A 19,656-nucleotide genomic window follows, 5' to 3' on the forward strand; every position below is an offset into this window, starting at 1 on the left:
AGTTGGACAGCAAGTCAGCTCATCTCAACAGAAGCTCTCAGAGTCCTCCCCCAAGTCACTTATGAAGCACAGCAATGTAATACACATGGCTAATACACACTGTTTTATCAATATTAAAATGAGAGGAGCTGGTCTTTCATCCCACTAGGGTTATCCACGTAGCAATCCTATAAACCTCAGAGAATTTCAGGCTACTTCAGAGTAGCATAGAGATGCTACTCTGGTCTTCATGGAAGAAGATAAACCATGGCAAAAATAGGATGGTGAAGAATCTGGCTGCATTGCATGAGACGCGGATTTGATGCCTGGGTTGGGAAGATCCCCTGGAGAAGTGGGTGGCAACCCATTCCAGCATTCTTGCCTGGAGAATCCCATGGACTGAGGAGCCTGACAGGCTACAGTCCGTGGGGTCACAAAGAGTCAGACATGACTGAGCAACTAACACTTTCACTTCACTTTCTTTCACTTTCCCTTCCCATAGCACTTTATTTCTCTCTTATGAAATGCATTTACCAAGTTGATCTGTGATGACTTATTGACATATCTCTATTCCCACCAGATTCTGAATGTTTTGAGAGCAGCAATGGATATATTCCTGTGTCCCATGCACTGAAAAGTGGTCACCGAACATTGGTAGGTGCTGAACAGCTATTCTGCCCTAGGACTGAGGGGGCTACTTTATGGACCACGAGGCCCCCTCTGGGACAGAGACTTGTCACTTCTGAATGAACACCTAGTGAGCTAATCCCAACACATGCTCTCAGATTCCTCCCCCAAGTCATTAGGAAACATGGCTATATATCTGGCTAATGTACATAGTCTTTATCAATATTAAAATTGAATGTAGCTAATCTTTCCTTCAATAAGGATTATCCATGTAGCAATCCTATAAGCTCAATACCTCAGAGAGCTTAAGGCTACTTCAAATTCTCCTCTATCCTGACCTCGAGGGGTCAGATAAATCATGGAGAAAAACCCATATCTTTCCCGTTCTGTATCACTCACTTCATCATCTCTCCTGACACAATCACCATGTTGCCCTGTGACCGGTTACTGACGCGTCTCCATCCCCCACCAGATTCTGAATGCCTTGAGAGCAGAGATAGGATGTATTCCTGCATCTCAGGGACTGAACAGTTGTCCTGGAATATAGTGAAAATGTTAGTGGCTCAGTCATGTCAGATTCTTTGCGATGCCATGGACTGTAGCCCACAAGGCTCCTCCGTCCATGGGATTCTCCAGGCAAGAATACTAGAGTGGGTAGCCACTCCCTTCTCCAGGGAATCATTCAGACTCAGAGATCAAACCTGGGTCTCCTGCATTGCAGGCAGACCTTCTGAGCCACCAGGGAAGCCCAAGGAACATGGTAGATGCTAAGAAACTATTCTGCCCTAAGACTGAGATCGGACTACGTTGCTGACCAGTTTCCTCAGAGCTGCCTTCATGTTCTTGTTCCTTAGGCTGTAGATAAAGGGGTTCAGCATGGGGATGACCACCCCACACATCAAGGCAGCTGCCTTGTCCTGCAAGGAGGTGGGAGATACTGGCTGCAGGTACACAGCGAAGATGGTGCCATAGAATAGAGTCACCACAGTGAGGTGTGAGCCACAAGTGGAGAAGGCTTTCCATTTGCCCTGAGCGGAAGGGATCTTGAAGCTGCCCAGAAAATGCAGATATAAGAGGGGAGGATGCATGTGAGAGGGCTGATGCCCATGATGATGCTGAAAGCAAAGATCACCAGCTCGTTGGTGTGTGTGTCTGAGCAGGAGAGCTTCAGCAGGGGCATGAGGTCACAGAAGAAGTGGGGGATTTCAGAGCCAGCGCAGAAGGTCAACTGAGCCATGAGGCTGGTGTGTACAATGGACTGGAGGTTGGTGATCAGCCACAACCCCACCACCAGCAGCCCACACACATGGGGACTCATGATGGCCAAGTAGTGCAGAGGGTGGACAATGGCCATGAACCGATCAATGGCCATCACAGCCAGGAGGAAGCTGTCCATGGTCCCAAACAGGTGGAAGGCGTACATCTGGGCAAGGCAGCCTGCAAGGGGGATGGCTTTGCTCTGTGTCCAGAGGTTCACCAGCATCTTGGGGACGGTGGTGGAAGAGAAGAAGATGTTGATGAGGGACAGGTTACAGAGGAAGAAGTACATGGGCGTGTGGAGGTGTGAGTCTGTGATGATGGCCAGGATGATGAGCAGGTTTCCAAAGATGGTGACCAGGTACATGGGCAGAAACAGCCCAAAGAGGAAGATCTGATGCTCTGGTTTTTCTGAGAGTCCCAGGAGGAAGAATTCTGAGACTGCTGTTTGGTTTTCTAGCTCCTTGGACAGCCCGTGTCTGCTAGGAAAGAAGGGCAGAGGGAAGTGATGTAAAGCTGGGAATCAGAGGTGGAATTCTAGTCTCAGCTCCCTATATACCTGTACATTCTGTGAAAACTCATGGAATTCTTATAGCTCCCTTCTGTGGAAGTTTGTTTTCCTAAACAAAGCCATCCATGTTTGAGACAGTCTCAAAGATCTAACTAAGTTGTTTTGAGACAACCTGTCTCAAGGTATATTGTTTTGAGACAATTTTCTCAAGGGTATATTGTTCATAAACACCATTGTTTTTCTTCAGTGAAGCAAAGTTTCATAGAAAACAAAATTGGAAAAAAAAGAAAACAAAATTGGGAGAAATCAAATCCAAATATGATTATCTTCTGTTCTCCTTTCTCTTCCTTCCCCCTCGTCTTTCTTTCCTTTCCTCCCTCCCTTTCATTCTTCCATCAGTAACACATAATCTTAGCATCAATTTTAGGTTCATGACTTTTGGTATAAGATGAATAATACTCTTCTGCTCTTCCAATGAAACTCAAGTTTGTTAGGGGCATTTTGTGATCTATTAATGTTACTGTGTGATCACTAAATCCTAAAGGAAATCCACCCTGAATATTCAGATGCTGAAGTTGAAGCTCCAATACTTTGGCCACCTGATGCAAAGAGCTGACTCATTGGAAGAGACCCTGATGCTGGGAAAGACTGAAGATAGGAGGAGAAGCTTGTGACAGAGGATGAGATGGTCAGATGGCATCACTGACTTGATGGACATGAGTTTGAGCAAGCTCCGGGAAATGGTGAAGGGCAGCGAAGCCTGGTGTGCTGCAGTCCTTGGGGTCACAAAGAGTCGGACATGCCTGAGAGACAGAACAACAATGTGATCACTAGGTAGACTCCCTCTTTCTTTTCCTTTTTTTTGCGATGAGGATCAGTGTTGAAAACTCTCGCCAAAAGGTGGGAACATAATTGTGCATAAACATACTTTTCACATTTTAATTTGAATCCAGCAGATAAATTTATTCACTGGGCTTCCTGATGAGGACTGAGAACATTTCTCTAATTATGCTTACATCGATGGTAGATCCGTGTTAGCAGTCTTGCCTTAGCCATATATGTAGGCTGAAGTCTATGCTCCAGTTGGTTTCATGAGCATTGAACAGGAAATGATCCTTGCTAACCCATCGAGGTGCAGAATCCTTTCAGATCTCAGTATGTTTTACAATGTTATATGGAAATTGCTTTCAATTACCTTGCTCACAACTAATTTTACAGCAATATATTTTAGTGATTCCTTTTTATTAAGACTTTATGAAGCATTCAATTTGATTTTCATAAACCACATTTCCCATTTCCTCCCTCCCTCCTTGCCTCCTTCCCTTCCTTCCTCTTTTCTCTTGTAGTTTGTGGAATCACATCATATTAGTTACACAATACATTTACAGCAGCCACTATAATCAGCATAATCAGGTTTAGGATTATTTAAAATGAGTCAACTCATCTAAGCAGAAATGTTTCAGCAAGCTAGTGATTAGCCTCCAGGCCTCAAGCATTCAGCATACGGTGGCAACAGTCAGTTTATTTTCAGCAGAAAGAGAGACTTTGGATGAACCCAGAAAGTTGGTAAAGTGGAAGTTTTAAAGGGAGCTTTCACAGTTACAAAAGACTATCTGGAGCCTTAAAACTAATGGTGTTTCGGAAGTATATTTGCTCTCAGCAGTTGCTTTGCAGGACAAGAAATTTTATATTTTTTTTATATTCTAGAGCAACTGTCACTACCCATTAAAAACAGTTTTGCATTAAAATATACACTGTTGTATCTTATCAATCAGATGTTCAAAAAGTTTATTCAAAATAAAAACTCCCAACGTGGACTATTCAAAGGTAAGCTGTTTCCATGACAATGAGGAAAGTGTGATTAGATGTCTAACTGACAGAAAGCAGAATGTGCTACATGCTTATTCCTGATTTTAATATGATGACAAGAAAAGTGAGTTTGTAAAATAATATTCTGACATGAACTGATAGGAAAATATGGATGAGAGGAGTGAACAGGAGAGAGCAAGGTTTAAAGAAATGCAGACATGTAGGCATGCTTGATACTATTCCCATTCACTCATTTTAAGTTGAGAATGAGTTTGATGCTAGTTTTGTTTCCCCATCTATTTAGAAAGTCCCCGTTATTACTAGCACGTTCATATCAGAAGTCCAGAGAAAGCAGCTCTTCACTGCATTCATACAAGACCACCAAAGGCTGGTTGCATTTGCCTCTCCAAGTCCTCATGTCCCGGTGGGTAGTGTTTATCCTTCCTTTAAGCTAATGAAGATTTATCGAGAATGTGTTAGGGTCTAGGCACTAAGCTTGTTTTGTATGATACATGGACAATATAGAAAAAAATCAAAATGACGTGATTCACCAGGTCCTTGTAAAATGTTAATATTGTCTTTTTGAGAGACATCTCTAGTGGTTAAGGATCCATCTTTCAGTGCAGGGGAAATGGCTTACATGGCTGGTCAGAGAACTAAGACCCCACTCTCCAGAGTGTCCCCTCCCAGCCCAGACTGAGCCTCCAGTCCCCTAGGTGGCAGTGATGTACAGTCCAGGCTGAGAACCACTGCCCTAGAGCAACCAAAGACTTCCTGTCAACAGTTGCAAAGGTGTGGCCAGGAAGGGACTCACAGTAGTATATGCAACCGAGAGAAACCTGCATACTAAGTTGCTTCAGTCGTATTCGACTGTTTGCAACTCCATGCAACTCTAGGCTCCTCCGTCCATGGGATTCTCCAGGCAAGAATACTGGAGTGGGTTGCCATGCCCTCCTCCAGGGGATCTTCCCAGCCCAGGGATCAAACTTGTGTCTCTTAGTCTCCTGCATTGGCAGGCGGGCTCTTTACCAGTAGTGCCACCTGGGAAGCCCTAGACAGACCTGAGCATCACCCTACAAAAACTTAAACCTTTGTAAAGTAACTGCGTCTCTGTTGGAGACCTGTCCAGTTTAGCAAGGAAGACCCTGTGCTGCTAATCTTCCTAAAGCCCTCTTTTACCACCTCTTCACCTCCAGTGGTCCTGTTCCTAACAGCAGGTTTTAGCATATTTTCTTTGTTCTTGAAACACCTTGGGGTCACGTATCACCTTCCTTATACAGACTGACCTATATACTAGGTTTACCCACTGTGGTGGTGGTGTTTAGTCACTAAGTTGTATCTGACTCTTTTGTGAGCCCATGGACTCTAGCCCACCAGGCTCTTCTGTCCGTGGGATTTCGCAGGCAAGAATTACAGGAGTGGGTTGTCATTTCCTTCTCCAGCGCATCTTCCTGACCCAGGGATCAAACCCACATCTCCTGCATTGTCAGGCAAATTCTTTACTACTGAGCCACCAGGGAAGCCCTATGATTACCCACACACTTCAATAACCCTTAAAACGTTTCCAAAGACCCATTGTCTTAAAACGTTTGCAAAGACCCATTGTCTTGGAAAGCAGAGAGATATGAATCTGAAATACTCATAATTAAATAATTTAACCTAGTACTTGTTGACAGCACAGAGTTTAGCTTTGAAACACCACTGCTCAGAGTGTGTGAGTGGCCATTCTCAGAAGCAGTGGAGTGTGAGAGAGTGAAAAGAAGTCTCAGCTCAAATGAGAGACCAAACGCTTCCAGGCTTGGTGGCCCTCACCAGCTCCATCTCTCTTTCTCTCTCTGAGTTGTTGCGAAACCCACACGTACTTTACAGATATTGTCATTAAATGCCTCCGTTGTGTTTCTGTCAGCAATGTGTTCCCAGGCTTTGAGAACTGGGGACCTATCTAGGTAAGAAATGAGTTAACGAAAGGAAACTCCCCTCATTGCTAGAAAAAGACAATATTTTTTCAGCTGCGCTAGGTCTTCGTTGCAGTACTGGAGTTTCTCTGGCTGTGATGAGTGGTCTCCCGAGCACATGGACGCCAAAGCGTGTAGGCTCAGTTGTTGTGGCCCTATGTCAGTTCCCATGCAGGGTGGTCTGGAGGTTCATACCCCTCCTCAGGGTGCTCAGATGCCTGAGTCCATGTCTTTTCACTCATCTGACCTTGATGGAAAATCCACAAAGACAGGGAATTTATATTGTTAAGTTCACCAATGAAAGCTCTTAGAAATTAATAAATAATCAATTAACGTATGTCAGATAAATAAAGGTATCAAACACGTCTTGACTGTAAGTCAGGTGCTGTGCTTGGCACAGGGGCTTCAGTCCTTATTACAATGTCTTCTTGTCGGTCGTGGGAAGTGATCAGTCTTCATTAACCTGGTGTAGTCTCTACCAAGGGCTTCCCTGGTAGCTCAGCTGGTAAAGAATCTGCCTGCAGTGCAGGAGACCCCAGTTCGATTCCTGGGTCGGGAAGATCCCCTGGAGAAGGGATAGGCTACCCACTCCATTATTCTTGGGCTTCACTGGTCGCTCAGATGGTAAAGAATCCACCTGCAGTGTGGGAGACCTGGGTTCTATACCTAGGTTGGGAAGATCACCTGGAGGAAGGCATGGCAACCCACTCCTATATTCTTGCCTGGAGAATCCCCAAGGACAGAAGAGTCTGGTGCGGGTCAGTCCAGGGGATTGCAAAGAGTTGGCTACAACTGAGCCACTAAATGCAGCACACACACTTCCTACAAAGCACATCTTGAGTAGGATTAGGGAATCTCTCTTCTACTCTTTTTTTTTTTTGCCACACCGTGCAGCATGCAGGATCTTGGTTCTCCAACCAAGATGGACCCATGCCCTGTGCACTGACAGATGGAAATCTCAACCTCTGGACCACCAGGGAAGTCCTCCCTTCTACTCTTGAATCAAAACGTTGTCCAGGGACTGCCACGGTGGTCCACTGGTTAAGATTTCGCCTTGTAATGAAGAGGGTGAGGGTTCAATCCTTGTTCAGGGAGCTAGGATCCCACATGCCTTTGCCTCCAAAACCAAAACATGAAACAGAAGCAATATTGTAGCACATTCAGTCAAAACTTTAAAAATCATCCACATCAAAAAAATTGTTGGTGGACTTGAATCTTTGGTGTTGGGGTGTCCAGTCATGACTCCCACTTCTCTTCCACTAGGTAGCCTTTCTATTTCCTGGAATCCCTTTAGTTTTACCTTTCCCCTGACTGGCTTTTTGATTTCTTAAAAATGTTAACTTTTGAAATGCATTAATACTAACTCTTGGTTAAGAAAGTAGCCATGCAAGGACAAAATGAAATGATGTCCATTAATTCAGGTCTCCATTTATCCAGTTCTTAACATGTCCCCTTAATGGATAACTCCTCTAAATGACTTCTGTGTAACTTCCCAGGATCTCTATCTCTACACACACACACACACACACACACACACACACACACACACACACACACACACACACTTCCTTCTGGGAGTATGAGGGAGAATCTGTCCATGCCTCTCTCTTAGCTTCTGGTTGTTTGCTGGCAACCTCTGGCATTTCCTGGCTTGTGGCAGCATCACCTTGATCTCTGCCTTCATCTTCATGTGGCCTTCTCCTTCGGGGGAATGTCTGTGTCCATATTCTATCTTTTTATGAAACAGTCAGTCACGAGGTCATTAGGACCCCCTCCCCCAATGACCTCATTTTAACTTGATGACCTTAGTAAAGACCCAGTGGCAGATTTTATTTTCTTGGGCTCCATAATAATTGTGGATGGTGACTGCAGCCACAAAGTTAAAAGACAGTTGCTCCTTGGAAGAAAAGTTGTGACAAACCTAGACAGCATATTAAAAAGCAGACGTCACTTTGCCAACAAAGATCTGTATAGTCAAAGCTGTGGTTTTCCCAGGAGTGATGTACGGATGTGACAGTTGGACTGTAAAGAAGGCTGAGTGCTGAAGAACTGATGCTGTCAAATTGTGGTGCAAGAGAAGACTCTTGAGAGTCCCTTGGACAGCAAGGAGATCAAACCCATCAATCCTAAAGGAAATCAAGCCTTTGGAAGGAATATTCATTGGAAGGGCTGATGCTCAAGCTGAAACTCCAACACTCTGGCCACCTGATGTGAAGACCCAACTCACAGGAACAGACCCTGATGCTGGGAAAGACTGAAGGCAGGAGAAGGGAACAACAGAGGATGTGATGGTTGGATGGATGGCATGACCAACACAATGGACATGAATTTGAACAAACTCTGGGAGATAGAGAAGGACAGGCAAGCCTGGTGTGTTCACTCCCTGGGGTCACAAACAGTCAGATATGATTTAATAACTGAATACCACCAATGAGAAAGAAGTACTGGGTATGAAGTACCCATATGATTTGACATGTTTTTTGTTGTACACAATTCACCCCCTAATACTAACTCTCTGTGTATCCCAGGCTGCCCATCTGCTTGTTGATGATAGTACCTGTAGCACCAGGGTCCAGTCAGCCTGCTCAATCACAATCACCATGATCCAAATGCCATTACCTTCTACGTCCCAATCTGGGGGACATGGGAGGCCTGTTGATGATAGCGGTCCTCCTGCAAAGTCAAACCACTAGACTCTATGTAAGACTGAGAACTGTGGCTGCTGAATCCAACAGCGAATCAGCTCATCTCAAAGTCCTTCCCCAAGTCATTAGAAAGCACGGTGATGTAATACACCTGGCTAATACACATTGTCTTTATCAGCATTAAAACTGAGCACAGCTAATCTTTCCTTCAAAAAGGCGAAATCCTATAAGCTCAATACCTCAGACAGTTTAAGGCTACTTCAGAGTCTCCTCTGCTCTGATCTTAAGGGGAAAGAGATCGTGGGGAAAATACACATCTTTCCCTTCCTGTAGCACTGCATTCATCTCTGTTGACACAATCACCAGGTTGCTCTGTGATGATTTATTGGCACGTCTCTATCAGCCACCAGGCTGAATGTTTTGAGGGCAGAAATAGCGTGTATCCTTGTGTCCGAGGCACTGAACAGTGGTCCTGGAACATGGTAGGTGCTGAACAACTTTTCTGTCCTAGGACTGAGAGGTAGCTGCTTTGCTGAATAGTTTCCTCAGAGCTGCCTTCATGTTCTTGTTCCTTAGGCTGTAGATAAAGGGGTTCAGCATGGGGATGACCACCCCACACATCAAGGCAGCCGCCTTGTCCTTCTGCAAGGAGGTGGGAGATACTGGCTGCAGGTACACAGCGAAGATGGTGCCATAGAATAGTGTCACCACGGTGAGGTGTGAGCCACAAGTGGAGAAGGCTTTCCATTTGCCCTGAGCAGAAGAGATCTTGAAGACTGCCCAGAAAATGCAGATATAAGAGACGAGGATGCATGTGAGAGGGCTGATGCCCATGATGATGCCAAAAGCAAAGATCACCAGCTCGTTGGTGTGTGTGTCTGAGCAGGAGAGCTTCAGCAGGGGCATGAGGTCACAGAAGAAGTGGGGGATTTCAGAGCCAGCGCAGAAGGTCAGCTGAGCCATGAGGCTGGTGTGGACAATGGACTGGAGGTTGGTGATCAGCCACGACCCCACCACCAGCAGCCCACACACACGGGGACTCATGATGGCCAAGTAGTGCAGAGGGTGGACAATGGCCATGAACCGATCAATGGCCATCACAGCCAGGAGGAAGCTGTCCATGGTCCCAAACAGGTGGAAGGCGTACATCTGGGCAAGGCAGCCTGCAAGGGGGATGGCTTTGCTCTGAGTCCAGAGGTTCACCAGCATCTTGGGGACGGTGGTGGAAGAGAAGAAGATGTCGATGAGGGACAGGTTACAGAGGAAGAAGTACATGGGCGTGTGGAGGTGTGAGTCTGTGATGATGGCCAGGATGATGAGCAGGTTTCCAAAGATGGTGACCAGGTACATGGGCAGGAACAGCCCAAAGAGGAAGATCTGATGCTCTGGTTTTTCTGAGAGTCCCAGGAGGAAGAATTCTGAGACTGCTGTTCGGTTTTCTGGTTCCATGGACAGCTTTTGTCTACCACGAAGGAGAAAAGGAGGAAGATGAGAGACATAAAACTTGGAGTCAGCGATGGAGTTCTGTCTCAGCTCCCTGCAAACCTGTGTGTTTTGTGAAAACCCATGGAATTCTTACAGCTCCCTTCCATGGATTTCTGTTTCCCCAAGGAAAACCATCCATGTCTGAGAATCAGTTCAGTTCAGTCGCTCAGTCGTGTCCGACTCTTTGCGACCCCACGAATTGCAGCACGCCAGGCCTCCCTGTCCATCACCAACTCCTGAAGTTCACTCAGATTCACGTCCATTGAGTCAGTGATGCCATCTAGCCATCTCATCCTCTGTCGTCCCCTTCTCCTGCCCCCAATCCCTCCTAGCATCAGAGTCTTTTCCAATGAGTCAACTCTTCTCATGAGGTGGCCAAAGTACTGGAGTTTCAGCTTTAGCATCATTCCTTCCAAAGAAATCCCAGGGCTGATCTCCTTCAGAATGGACTGTTTGGATCTCCTTGCAGTCCAAGGGACTCTCAAGAGTCTTCTCCAACACCACGGTTCAAGAGCCTCAATTCTCCAGTGCTCGGCTTTCTTCATAGTCCAACTCTCGCATCCGTACATGACCACTGGAAAAACCACAGCCTTGACTAGATGGACCTTTGTTGGCAAAGTAATGTCTCTGCTTTTGAATATGCTATCTAGGTTGGTCATAACTTTCCTTCCAAGGAGTAAGCATGTTTTAATTTCACGGCTGCAATCACCATCTGCAGTGATTTTGGAGCCCAAAGAAATAAAGTCTGACACTGTTTCCACTGTTTCCCCATCTATTTGCCATGAAGTGATGGGACCAGATGCCATGATCTTCTTTTTCTGAATGTTGAGCTTTAACCCAACTTTTTCACTTTCCTCTTTCACTTTCATCAAGAGGCTTTTTAGTTCCTCTTCACTTTCTGCCACGGATAGTCTCAAATGTCTGACTTAGTTGTTTTGGGACAACTAAGGTATTGTTCATAAACAGCCTCATTTCTCTTCATAGAGCCAAGCTTCATAGAAAATCAAATTGAGAGGAAATCAAGTCCAAACCTGATCATCTTCTTTCTCTTCTTTCCCCTTCATCTTTCTCTCTTTCCTTTCCTCCTTTCCTTTCCTCTTCCATCAATAAGGTGTAATTTTAGCATCTCTTTTGGGTTCATGACTAGGGATATAAGGATGAATAGCACTTTTCTGAAGAATCCAATGAACCCTAAGTTCATTAGGGGCACTTTATGATCTGCTCCCACGTGATGACTAGGTAGACCCCTTCTCATTTGTCGTGATGAGGACCAGTGTTGGAAACGCCAGCAAAAGAGTGGAAACATAAAGTGGACCAACATACCTTTCACATTTTAACTTGAGTCTAGTATGTAAATTTATTCATTGGACTTTTTGATGAAGACCAAGGTCTTTTCTAGTATGAGGAAATTGGTGGTAGATCTGTATCAGCTGCCTTGCCTTAGCCATATAGATAGGCTGAAATCTGTGTTCTGGTTTTTTTTTTCCATGAATGTGAAACAAGGAATTCAGGATCCTTGCAAAACAATCTGGGTACAGAATCCTTTCAGATTTTTACACTTCTACATCCAAATTGTCTTCCATTACCTTGCTCACATCTATTTTGACAGCAGTATTTAAAAATGATTCCTTTTTGTTATTAAGTCCTTACAAAGCATACAATTTGGACTTCATGAAACCATATTTCCCATTCCTTTCCTCCCTTCCCCTTCCTTCCCTCTCTCCCTCCATTCCATCCTTCTTTCCTCCTTTCTCTTATAGTTTGTTAATTTTTATAGTATTATTTAAATAATACATTTATAGCAGCAACTGCAATCAGCATGATCAGGTTTGGCATTATTTAAAATGACTCAACTGAGCAGAAATGTTTCAGCAAGCTAGTGAGTAGGCCCCTGGCCTCAAGTATTCAGTGCACTAGGACAGTAGTCATGTATTTTCAGGGGAAACAGTGACTTTGAATGAACCCAGAATGCTGGTAAAGTGGAAGTTTTATAGAGAGCTTTCACACTAACAAAAGAATATCTGGAGCTTTAAAGCTAATGGCATTTTGGGGACTTCCCTGGTAGTCCAGGTGCTAAGACATCATGCTCCCCTTGCAGGGGGCCCCAAAGCTGCAACTTAGGAGTCTGCAGGCCACAACTTAAGAGTTGAGTTCACCTTCTGATTTCTTCTTTGTCCTGTTGGTTGCTCAGGAGCATGTTGTTTAATCGTCACATATTTGTGAATTTTTCAGTTTTTTTCTTTTAATTGATTTCCATACTAAGAAAAAATAAAGATCTCAAATAAACAACAACAACAACAAAACAGTTGAGTTCACATGCCCGTGTGCCACAACTAAGACTCAGCACAGCCAAATAAACAAAATATATATTTAAAAACAAAAAGCTAATGGCATTTTGGAAGTACATTTGGTCTCAGCAGTACCTTCATAGGACAAGAAATTCTGTATTTTCATATGATCTAGACAAACCATCACTGCTCCTTGAAATAGTTTTGCAACCTCAGTAAAATATACACTGTTGTATCATGTCGAACAGATGTTCAGAAAGTTTATTCAAAATAAAAACTCCCAGACACAGCCTGGACTATTCAAAGATAAGCAGTTTCCATGACAACATGGAAGGTGTGATCAAGTGTCAGTTGACACAAAGTAGAATGTCCTACATACATATTCCTGGAGTTAATATGATGACAGAAAAGCAAGTTTGTAAAATAACATTCTGACATGAACTAGTATGGAAATATGGACCGAAGGAATGAACAGGAGAGAGCAAGGTTTAAAGAAATGCCAACATGTAGTCATGCCTGATAGTGTTCTCATTCACACATTTTAAGCTGACAATGAGTTTGATCCTAGTTTTGTTTCCCCATCTATTTAGAAAGTTCCCATTATTTATTGGGAATTAGCAGGTTCATGGACATGAACTTGGGCAAACTTCGGGAGATGGTGAGGGACAGAGAGGCCTGGCGTGCTGCAGTCCATGGGGTCGCAAAGAGTCGGACATGACTGGGCGATTGAAAAACAATGACAATCAGGTTCATATAGAAAGTTCAGAGAAAGCAGGTTCATACAAGACCACCAAAGCTTGGTTGCGTTTGCCTCTTTAAGTCTCCATTTTCCCGTGAACGTGTTTATCCTTCCTTTAAATTAATGAAGACTTATAGAGAAAACATTATGTGCTAGGCACTATATGTGTCTCTTATGATACATAGACAAATAGAAAAAAAAAAAAACCAATGTGTCATGATTCACCAGGTCCTTATAAAATGTTAACATCATCTTTTTCCAGCAATGAGAGGATTTTCCTTTGCTGCCCTCATTTCTTTTAAAAAACTTATTTATTTTAATTAGAGGCTACTTACTTTACAATATTGTAGTGGTTTTTGCCATACATTCACATGAATCAGCCATGGGTGTACGTGGGTTCCCCAACCCGAACCCCTCTTCCACCTCCCTCCCCATCCCATCCCTCAGGGCCATCTCAGTGCACCAGCCCTGAGCACCCTGTCTCATGCATTGAACCTGGACTGGCGATCTATTTCACATAGGATAATATACATGTTTCAATACTATTCTCTCAAATCATCCCACCCTCGCCTTCTCCACAGAGTCCAAAAGTCTGTTCTTTACATCTGTGTCTCTTTTGCTGTCTCGTAGATAGGGTCAGGTTACTATCTTTCTAAATTCCATATATATGCGTTAGTATACTGTATTGGTATTTTTCTTTCTGACTTACTTCACTCTGTATAATAGGCTCCAGTTTCATCCACCTCATTGGAACTGATTCAAATGCATTCTTTTTAATAGCTGAGTAATATTTCATTACGTATATGTACCACAGCTTTCTTATCCATTCGTCTGCCGACGGACATCTAGGTTGCTTCCATGTCCTGGCTATTGTAAACAGTGCTGCGATGAACATTGGAGTACACGTGTCTCTTTCAATTCTGGTTTCCTAAGTGTGTTTGCCCAGCAGTGGGATGCTGCCCTCATTTCTTACCTGGTTAAGTCCTCTGGTCTTAAATCCAATTTCTGACAAGCACATATGAGGCATTTAATGGCAACAAAAGTGTTGAGACTTCTAAGGAGCAACACTTAAGTTTTTAAAAAAATTTTCTTTTTTTTTTTTTTTGGCTGAGCCGCATGGCATTTGAATTCTTAGGTCCCTGACAAGGGATCAAACCTGCATCCCCTGCAGAGGGGGATGCAGTGCAGAGTCTTAACCACTGGACCACCAGGGAAGTCCCCAGAGTTTCTTCATGTGTAGAGTTCACAATGACTCTGAGAGGTATATGGTGTTGACCACAACTGATAATAGAAAGACTGGGGCTGGCACTTCTCTGGCAGAGTAGTGGTTAAGAATCCACATTTCCATGCTTCCACTGCAGAGGTCATGGGTTCAGTTCCTGGTCTGAACCCATATGCCAGGTGGTGCAGTGGAAAAAAAAAAAGACGGGGGCTGAGAGGGATGTTCTGGGCACTCAGCCTGCAGGTGGCTGTGCTCTTAGTGGAACTGAGGTTTATTTTCACTCTCTCAAACTCCATTGCTTCCGAGTATGGCCACTCACACCCTGTGAGCAGTGGTGTTTCGTAGTTAAACTCTGCCAACATGTTCTAAGTCATCCTCTTCTATTAAAGTGTTTTAGATTCTTATCTACCTGCCTTCCAAGAACATTGGTTTATGGAAAGATTGAAGGTTTGCTGAAGTAAATGGGACTACACAGTATATAGTTCAATCAGGATAAGAAAGGTGATGGGTGACCCCATGGTGTTTTAAGAACAAGGAAGAGATGCTAATCCCTACTATGAGGAGCAGGACCATGGAAGGTTAACAGGTGGTGAAAGGGAGCTTTAGAAAAGTGAGCGGCACAAGCTTTTCCTGGATAACCTCGAGAGATCTCCGGCAGAGATTCAATTAATTTTCAAGGGTTTTTAGAGTTGGGTTTGAGGTTTCTATAGGGTGATGCTCAGGTTTCTCTGGGCTGCCTGTACTCCTGTGAGTCCCTTGCTGGCTACACATTTCCAGCTGTCTTTGGTTGTTGACAGGAAGTCCTTGCTCGCACTAGGACAGTAGTTCTCAGCCTCGAGTATACATCAGTGCCGCCGAGGGAGCTGGTTAATACCCCATACCTTGGAGTGTCTGAGATGGGGCTTGAGAAATAATAGTTCTAGGAAGTTCTCAGGGGACACAGCTGCTACTGGTCCAGGACTGTACTTGAAGAACCTCAGCTTTGAAAAAACTGTTTTATGGTGACTCCATCCACAGACCAAAAACGCTTTTTCTCCATATGACTAGCTGTAGTGAGTTTGCCCTCTGTACCTTTTGCCCTCTCACAGACTATAGAATTGCTCTCGGTTCCTCTTCTTTTTCTCATTCTCCCTCTCCCCTCACAGGCTCTCTCCTTTCAGGAAAAGATGCAGTTCCTCTTCCCCAACCCCTCCAGTTCACTCCTGTTCTCCATCCTTGGCTGACTTACCAGGAGGCTGTTACCAAGAGAATGGTCTTGGCGGACTCCGTCTCCACTGGATCCCACAGGATTCTGAGGTCAATGCTAAGACACCAGGAAAGATGTGAGGAGACCTGCCAGCTGTGACGTCTGAGGGGAGTCTGATGTCTGTGGTGTAGAGGAGGGAATCGTGTATTCCCACCCCAGCTGGGGTATGTGAACAGGGTCGCAGCAGGGTATTTAGAGTTTGAGGGCTCTTGGGCATTTTAAATCCCATGACTCCTTGTTAAAGGGGAAGATGCTAATTGTTTTGTTTGTATTCTTGCCACTTGTGACCTGTTGTCTGGGGTATGGGCACCTTGGGACAATGGAGTGGGTGATAAAGTGGAGGATACACTCCACTAAGGATACAGTCTAACTAGGAAACGCCCTAGTGTCCCTTCCCAGCCCAAACTGAACCTCATGGCAGTTCCCATGCAGGGTGGTCTGGTTCAAGCCCCTCCCGAGGCTGCTCAGGTTCCTGAATCTATGTCCTTTCACTCCTTCCATCATGAAGGAAACTCCAGGAGGATAGGGGACTTATACAGTTTGGTTCACCAGTGAAAGCTCCTGGAAAGTAATCAGTAACTTTATGCTGCATAAATCAGTATCAGTTCAGTTGCTCAGTCATATCCAACTCTTTGTGACCCCAAGGACTGCAGCATACCAGGCTTCCCTGTCCATCACCAACTCCTAGAACTTGCTGAGACTTATGTTTATCGAGTTGGTGATGCCATCCAACCATCTCATCTTCTGTCATCCCCATCTCCTGCCTTCAATCTTTCCCAGCATCAGGCTCTTTTCCAGTGAGTCAGTTCTTTGCCTCAGGTGGCCAAAGTATTGGAGTTTCAGCCTCAGCAACAGTCCTTCCAATGAATATATAGGACTGATTTCCTCTAGGATTGACTGGTTTGATCTTGCAGTCCAAGGAACTTTCGAGAGTCTTCTCCAACACCACATTTCAAAAGCATCAATTCTTCGGTGCTCAGCTTTCTTTATGGTCCAACTCTCACATCTATACATGACTATTGGAAAAACCATAGTTTGACTAGAAGGACCTTTGTTGGCAAAGTAATATCTCTGCTTTTTTAATATGCTGTCTATGTTTGTCATACCCTTTCTTCCAAGGAGCAAGCATCTTTTAATTTCATGGCTGCAGTCACCATCTACAGTGATTTTGGAGCCCAAGAAAATAAAGTCTCTCACTGTTTCCATTGTTTCCCTGTCTATTTTCTGTGAAGTGATGGGATCAGATTCCATGATCTTCATTTCTTGAATGTTGAATTTTAAGCCAGCTTTTTCACTCTCCTCTTTCACTTTCATCAAGAGGTTCTTTAGTTGCTCTTTGCTTTCTGCCATAAGGGTGGTGTCATCTGCCTATCTGAGTTTATTGATATTTCTCCCTGCAATCTTGATTCCAGCTTGTGTTTCATGCAGTCCAGCATTTTGCACAATGTACTCTGCATATAAATAAACAAGGTGACAATATACAGCCTTGACATACTCCTTTCCTAATTTTGAACCAGTCCATTGTTCCATGTCCAGTTCTGTTTCTTCTTCACCTGCAGGCAGGCTTCTCAGGAGGTAGGTAAGGTGGTCTGGAATTCCCACCTCTTTAAGAATTTTTCCACAGTTTATTGTGATCCACACAGTCAAAGGTTTTACTGTAGTCAATGAAGCAGAAAAATGATGTTTTTCTGGAATTCTCTTGCTTTTTCTATAATCCAACAGATGTTGTCAATTTGATCTCTGATTCCTCTGGCTTTTCTAAATCCAGCTTGAACATTTGGAAGTTCCTGGGTCATGTACTGTTGAAGCCTAGGTTGGAGAATTTTGAGCATTATTTTGTTAGCCTGTGAGATGAGCGCAATTGTGTGGTAGTTTGAACATTTTTTGGCATTGCCTTTGTTTGGGATTGGAATAAAAACTGACCTTTTCCAGTCCTGTGGCCACTGCTGAGTGAGTGAAGTCGCTTAGTCGTGTCCAACTCTTTGTGACCCCGTTGACTGTAGCCTGCCAGGCTCCTCTGTCCATGGGATTCTCCAGGCAAGAATACTGGAGTGGATTGCCATTTCCTTCTCCAGGGGATCTTCCCATCTCAAGGATGGAACCTGGGTCTCCTGCATTCCAGGCAGACGTTTTATCCTCTGAGCCACCAGGGTGGCCACTGCTGAGTTTTACAAATTTGCTGGTCTACTGAGTGTATCACTTTAACAGCATCATCTTTTAGGATTCGAAACGGCTCAGCTGGAATTCCATCACCTCCACCAGCTTTGTTCGTTGTGATGCTTCCTAAGGCCCACTTGACTTCACATTTCAGGATGTCCGGCCCTAGGTGAGAGATCACATCATCATGGTTATCAGGGTTATGAGGATTGTTTTTGTACAGTTCTTCCGTGTATTCTTGCCACCTCTTTTTATTATCTTCTGCTTCTGTTATTTCTACCATTTCTGTCCTTTATTGTGCCCATCTTTGTATGAAATGTTCCCTTGGTATCTCTAATTTTCTTGAAGAGATCTCTAGTCTTTCCCATTCTATTGTTTTCCTTTATTTCTTTGCATTGATCACTTAGGAAGGCTTTCTTATCTCTCCTTACTATTCTTTGGAACTCTGCATTCAGATGGGTATATATTTCCTTTTCTTTCCAGAGGGGACCAAGCTTATTTTTGAATGGGGATTAAGGGATTTCTCTTCAACTCTTGAATCAAAAAACTGTTGGTGGACTTTATTCTTTGGTGTTTGGGTTTCTATGTTATGCCTCCCATTTCTGTTTCCCTTTTTATCTTCTGGATCCTTCTATTTTTACCTTCTCCCCAACTGGCTTTTTAATGTCTTAAAAATGTTAACTTTTAAAATGTGTAAATACTAACTCTTGGTTAAGAAATTATTCATGCGCCACATTTTTTTTTTATCCATTCCTTTGTTAATGGACATTTAAGTTGATTCCATGTCTTGGCTATTGTAAGTACTACTGTAATGGACATTGGGGTACACATATCTTTTAGAATTATGGTTTTTCTCTGGACATATGTCCATGAATAAGACTGTGGAATCATATGGTAAATTAGCCATAAAAAAGGATGAAATAATGCCATTTGCTGTAATATGGATGGAACTAGAGATTAGCATACTAAGTGAAGTAATCAGAGAAAGAAAAATATATGATATCACATATATGTGGAACCTAAAAAATGGTTTAAGTGAAGTGAAAGTATTATAAGTTAAACTAATATATGTAAAACTATGGTGGTACTAGTGGTAAAGAACCCACCTGTCAATGCAGGAGATGTAAGAGATATGGGTTTGATCCCTGGGTCAGGAAGAGCCCCTGGAGGAGGGCATGGCAACCTACTCCAGCATTCTTGCGGGGGAATTCCATGGACAAAGGTGCCTGGAGGGCTACAGTCCACGGGGTCACAAAGAGTTGGACGCGACTGAAGTACCTGAGCACTCATGCATTACAAGTGAAGCTAAGTGAAACTGTTTGCAGAACAGAAACAAACTCACAAAGTTCAGAAACAAACTTACGATTACCAAATGGAAATGTGGGGCAGGAGGAATGAATTAGGAGTTTGGGATTCATGTATACACACTACTATGTATAAGACAGATAATCAATAAGGACCTACTGTATAGCACAGGAACTTTCTGCTCAGTGTTTTATAATAATCTATATGGTAAACGAATCTGAAAAAGAATGGATATATGTGTATGCATTACTGAGTCACTTTGCTGTATGCCTGAAACTGATACAACTCTACTCAATAAAATAAAAAAAAATTCATGCAATGGAATAATGAAATGTTGTTCCCCAATCCAGGTCCTTTTTCATCCAGTTCTTAGCAAGGGCCTGCAATGAATAATCTCTCTTAGTGGCTTTTGCGTAACCTTCCAGAGTTTC

The 19,656-nt window shown here is 43.7% G+C and overlaps 1 protein-coding gene and 1 pseudogene across 1 annotated transcript; both read right to left on the reverse strand.

The window, feature by feature from the left end:
* Positions 1 to 1,391: 1,391 nt before the first annotated feature.
* On the reverse strand, positions 1,392 to 2,430 carry LOC138440637 (olfactory receptor 1I1-like; annotated as a pseudogene).
* Positions 2,431 to 9,290: 6,860 nt separating this feature from the next.
* LOC138441668 (olfactory receptor 1I1-like) lies at positions 9,291 to 10,232 on the reverse strand. Its single transcript, XM_069592766.1, has one exon. The coding sequence runs from the start codon at positions 10,230 to 10,232 to the stop codon at positions 9,291 to 9,293; it is 942 nt and encodes a 313-aa protein (XP_069448867.1).
* Positions 10,233 to 19,656: the final 9,424 nt, after the last annotated feature.

The sequence above is a fragment of the Ovis canadensis genome, chromosome 5, assembly GCF_042477335.2.
Source record: "Ovis canadensis isolate MfBH-ARS-UI-01 breed Bighorn chromosome 5, ARS-UI_OviCan_v2, whole genome shotgun sequence".
Taxonomy (NCBI): Eukaryota; Metazoa; Chordata; class Mammalia; order Artiodactyla; family Bovidae; genus Ovis; species Ovis canadensis.

Excerpts from the sequence above, each read along its gene's own strand:
- LOC138441668 (XM_069592766.1), bottom strand. The coding sequence starts at position 10,232 with ATGGAACCAGAAAACCGAACAGCAGTCTCAGAATTCTTCCTCCTGGGA.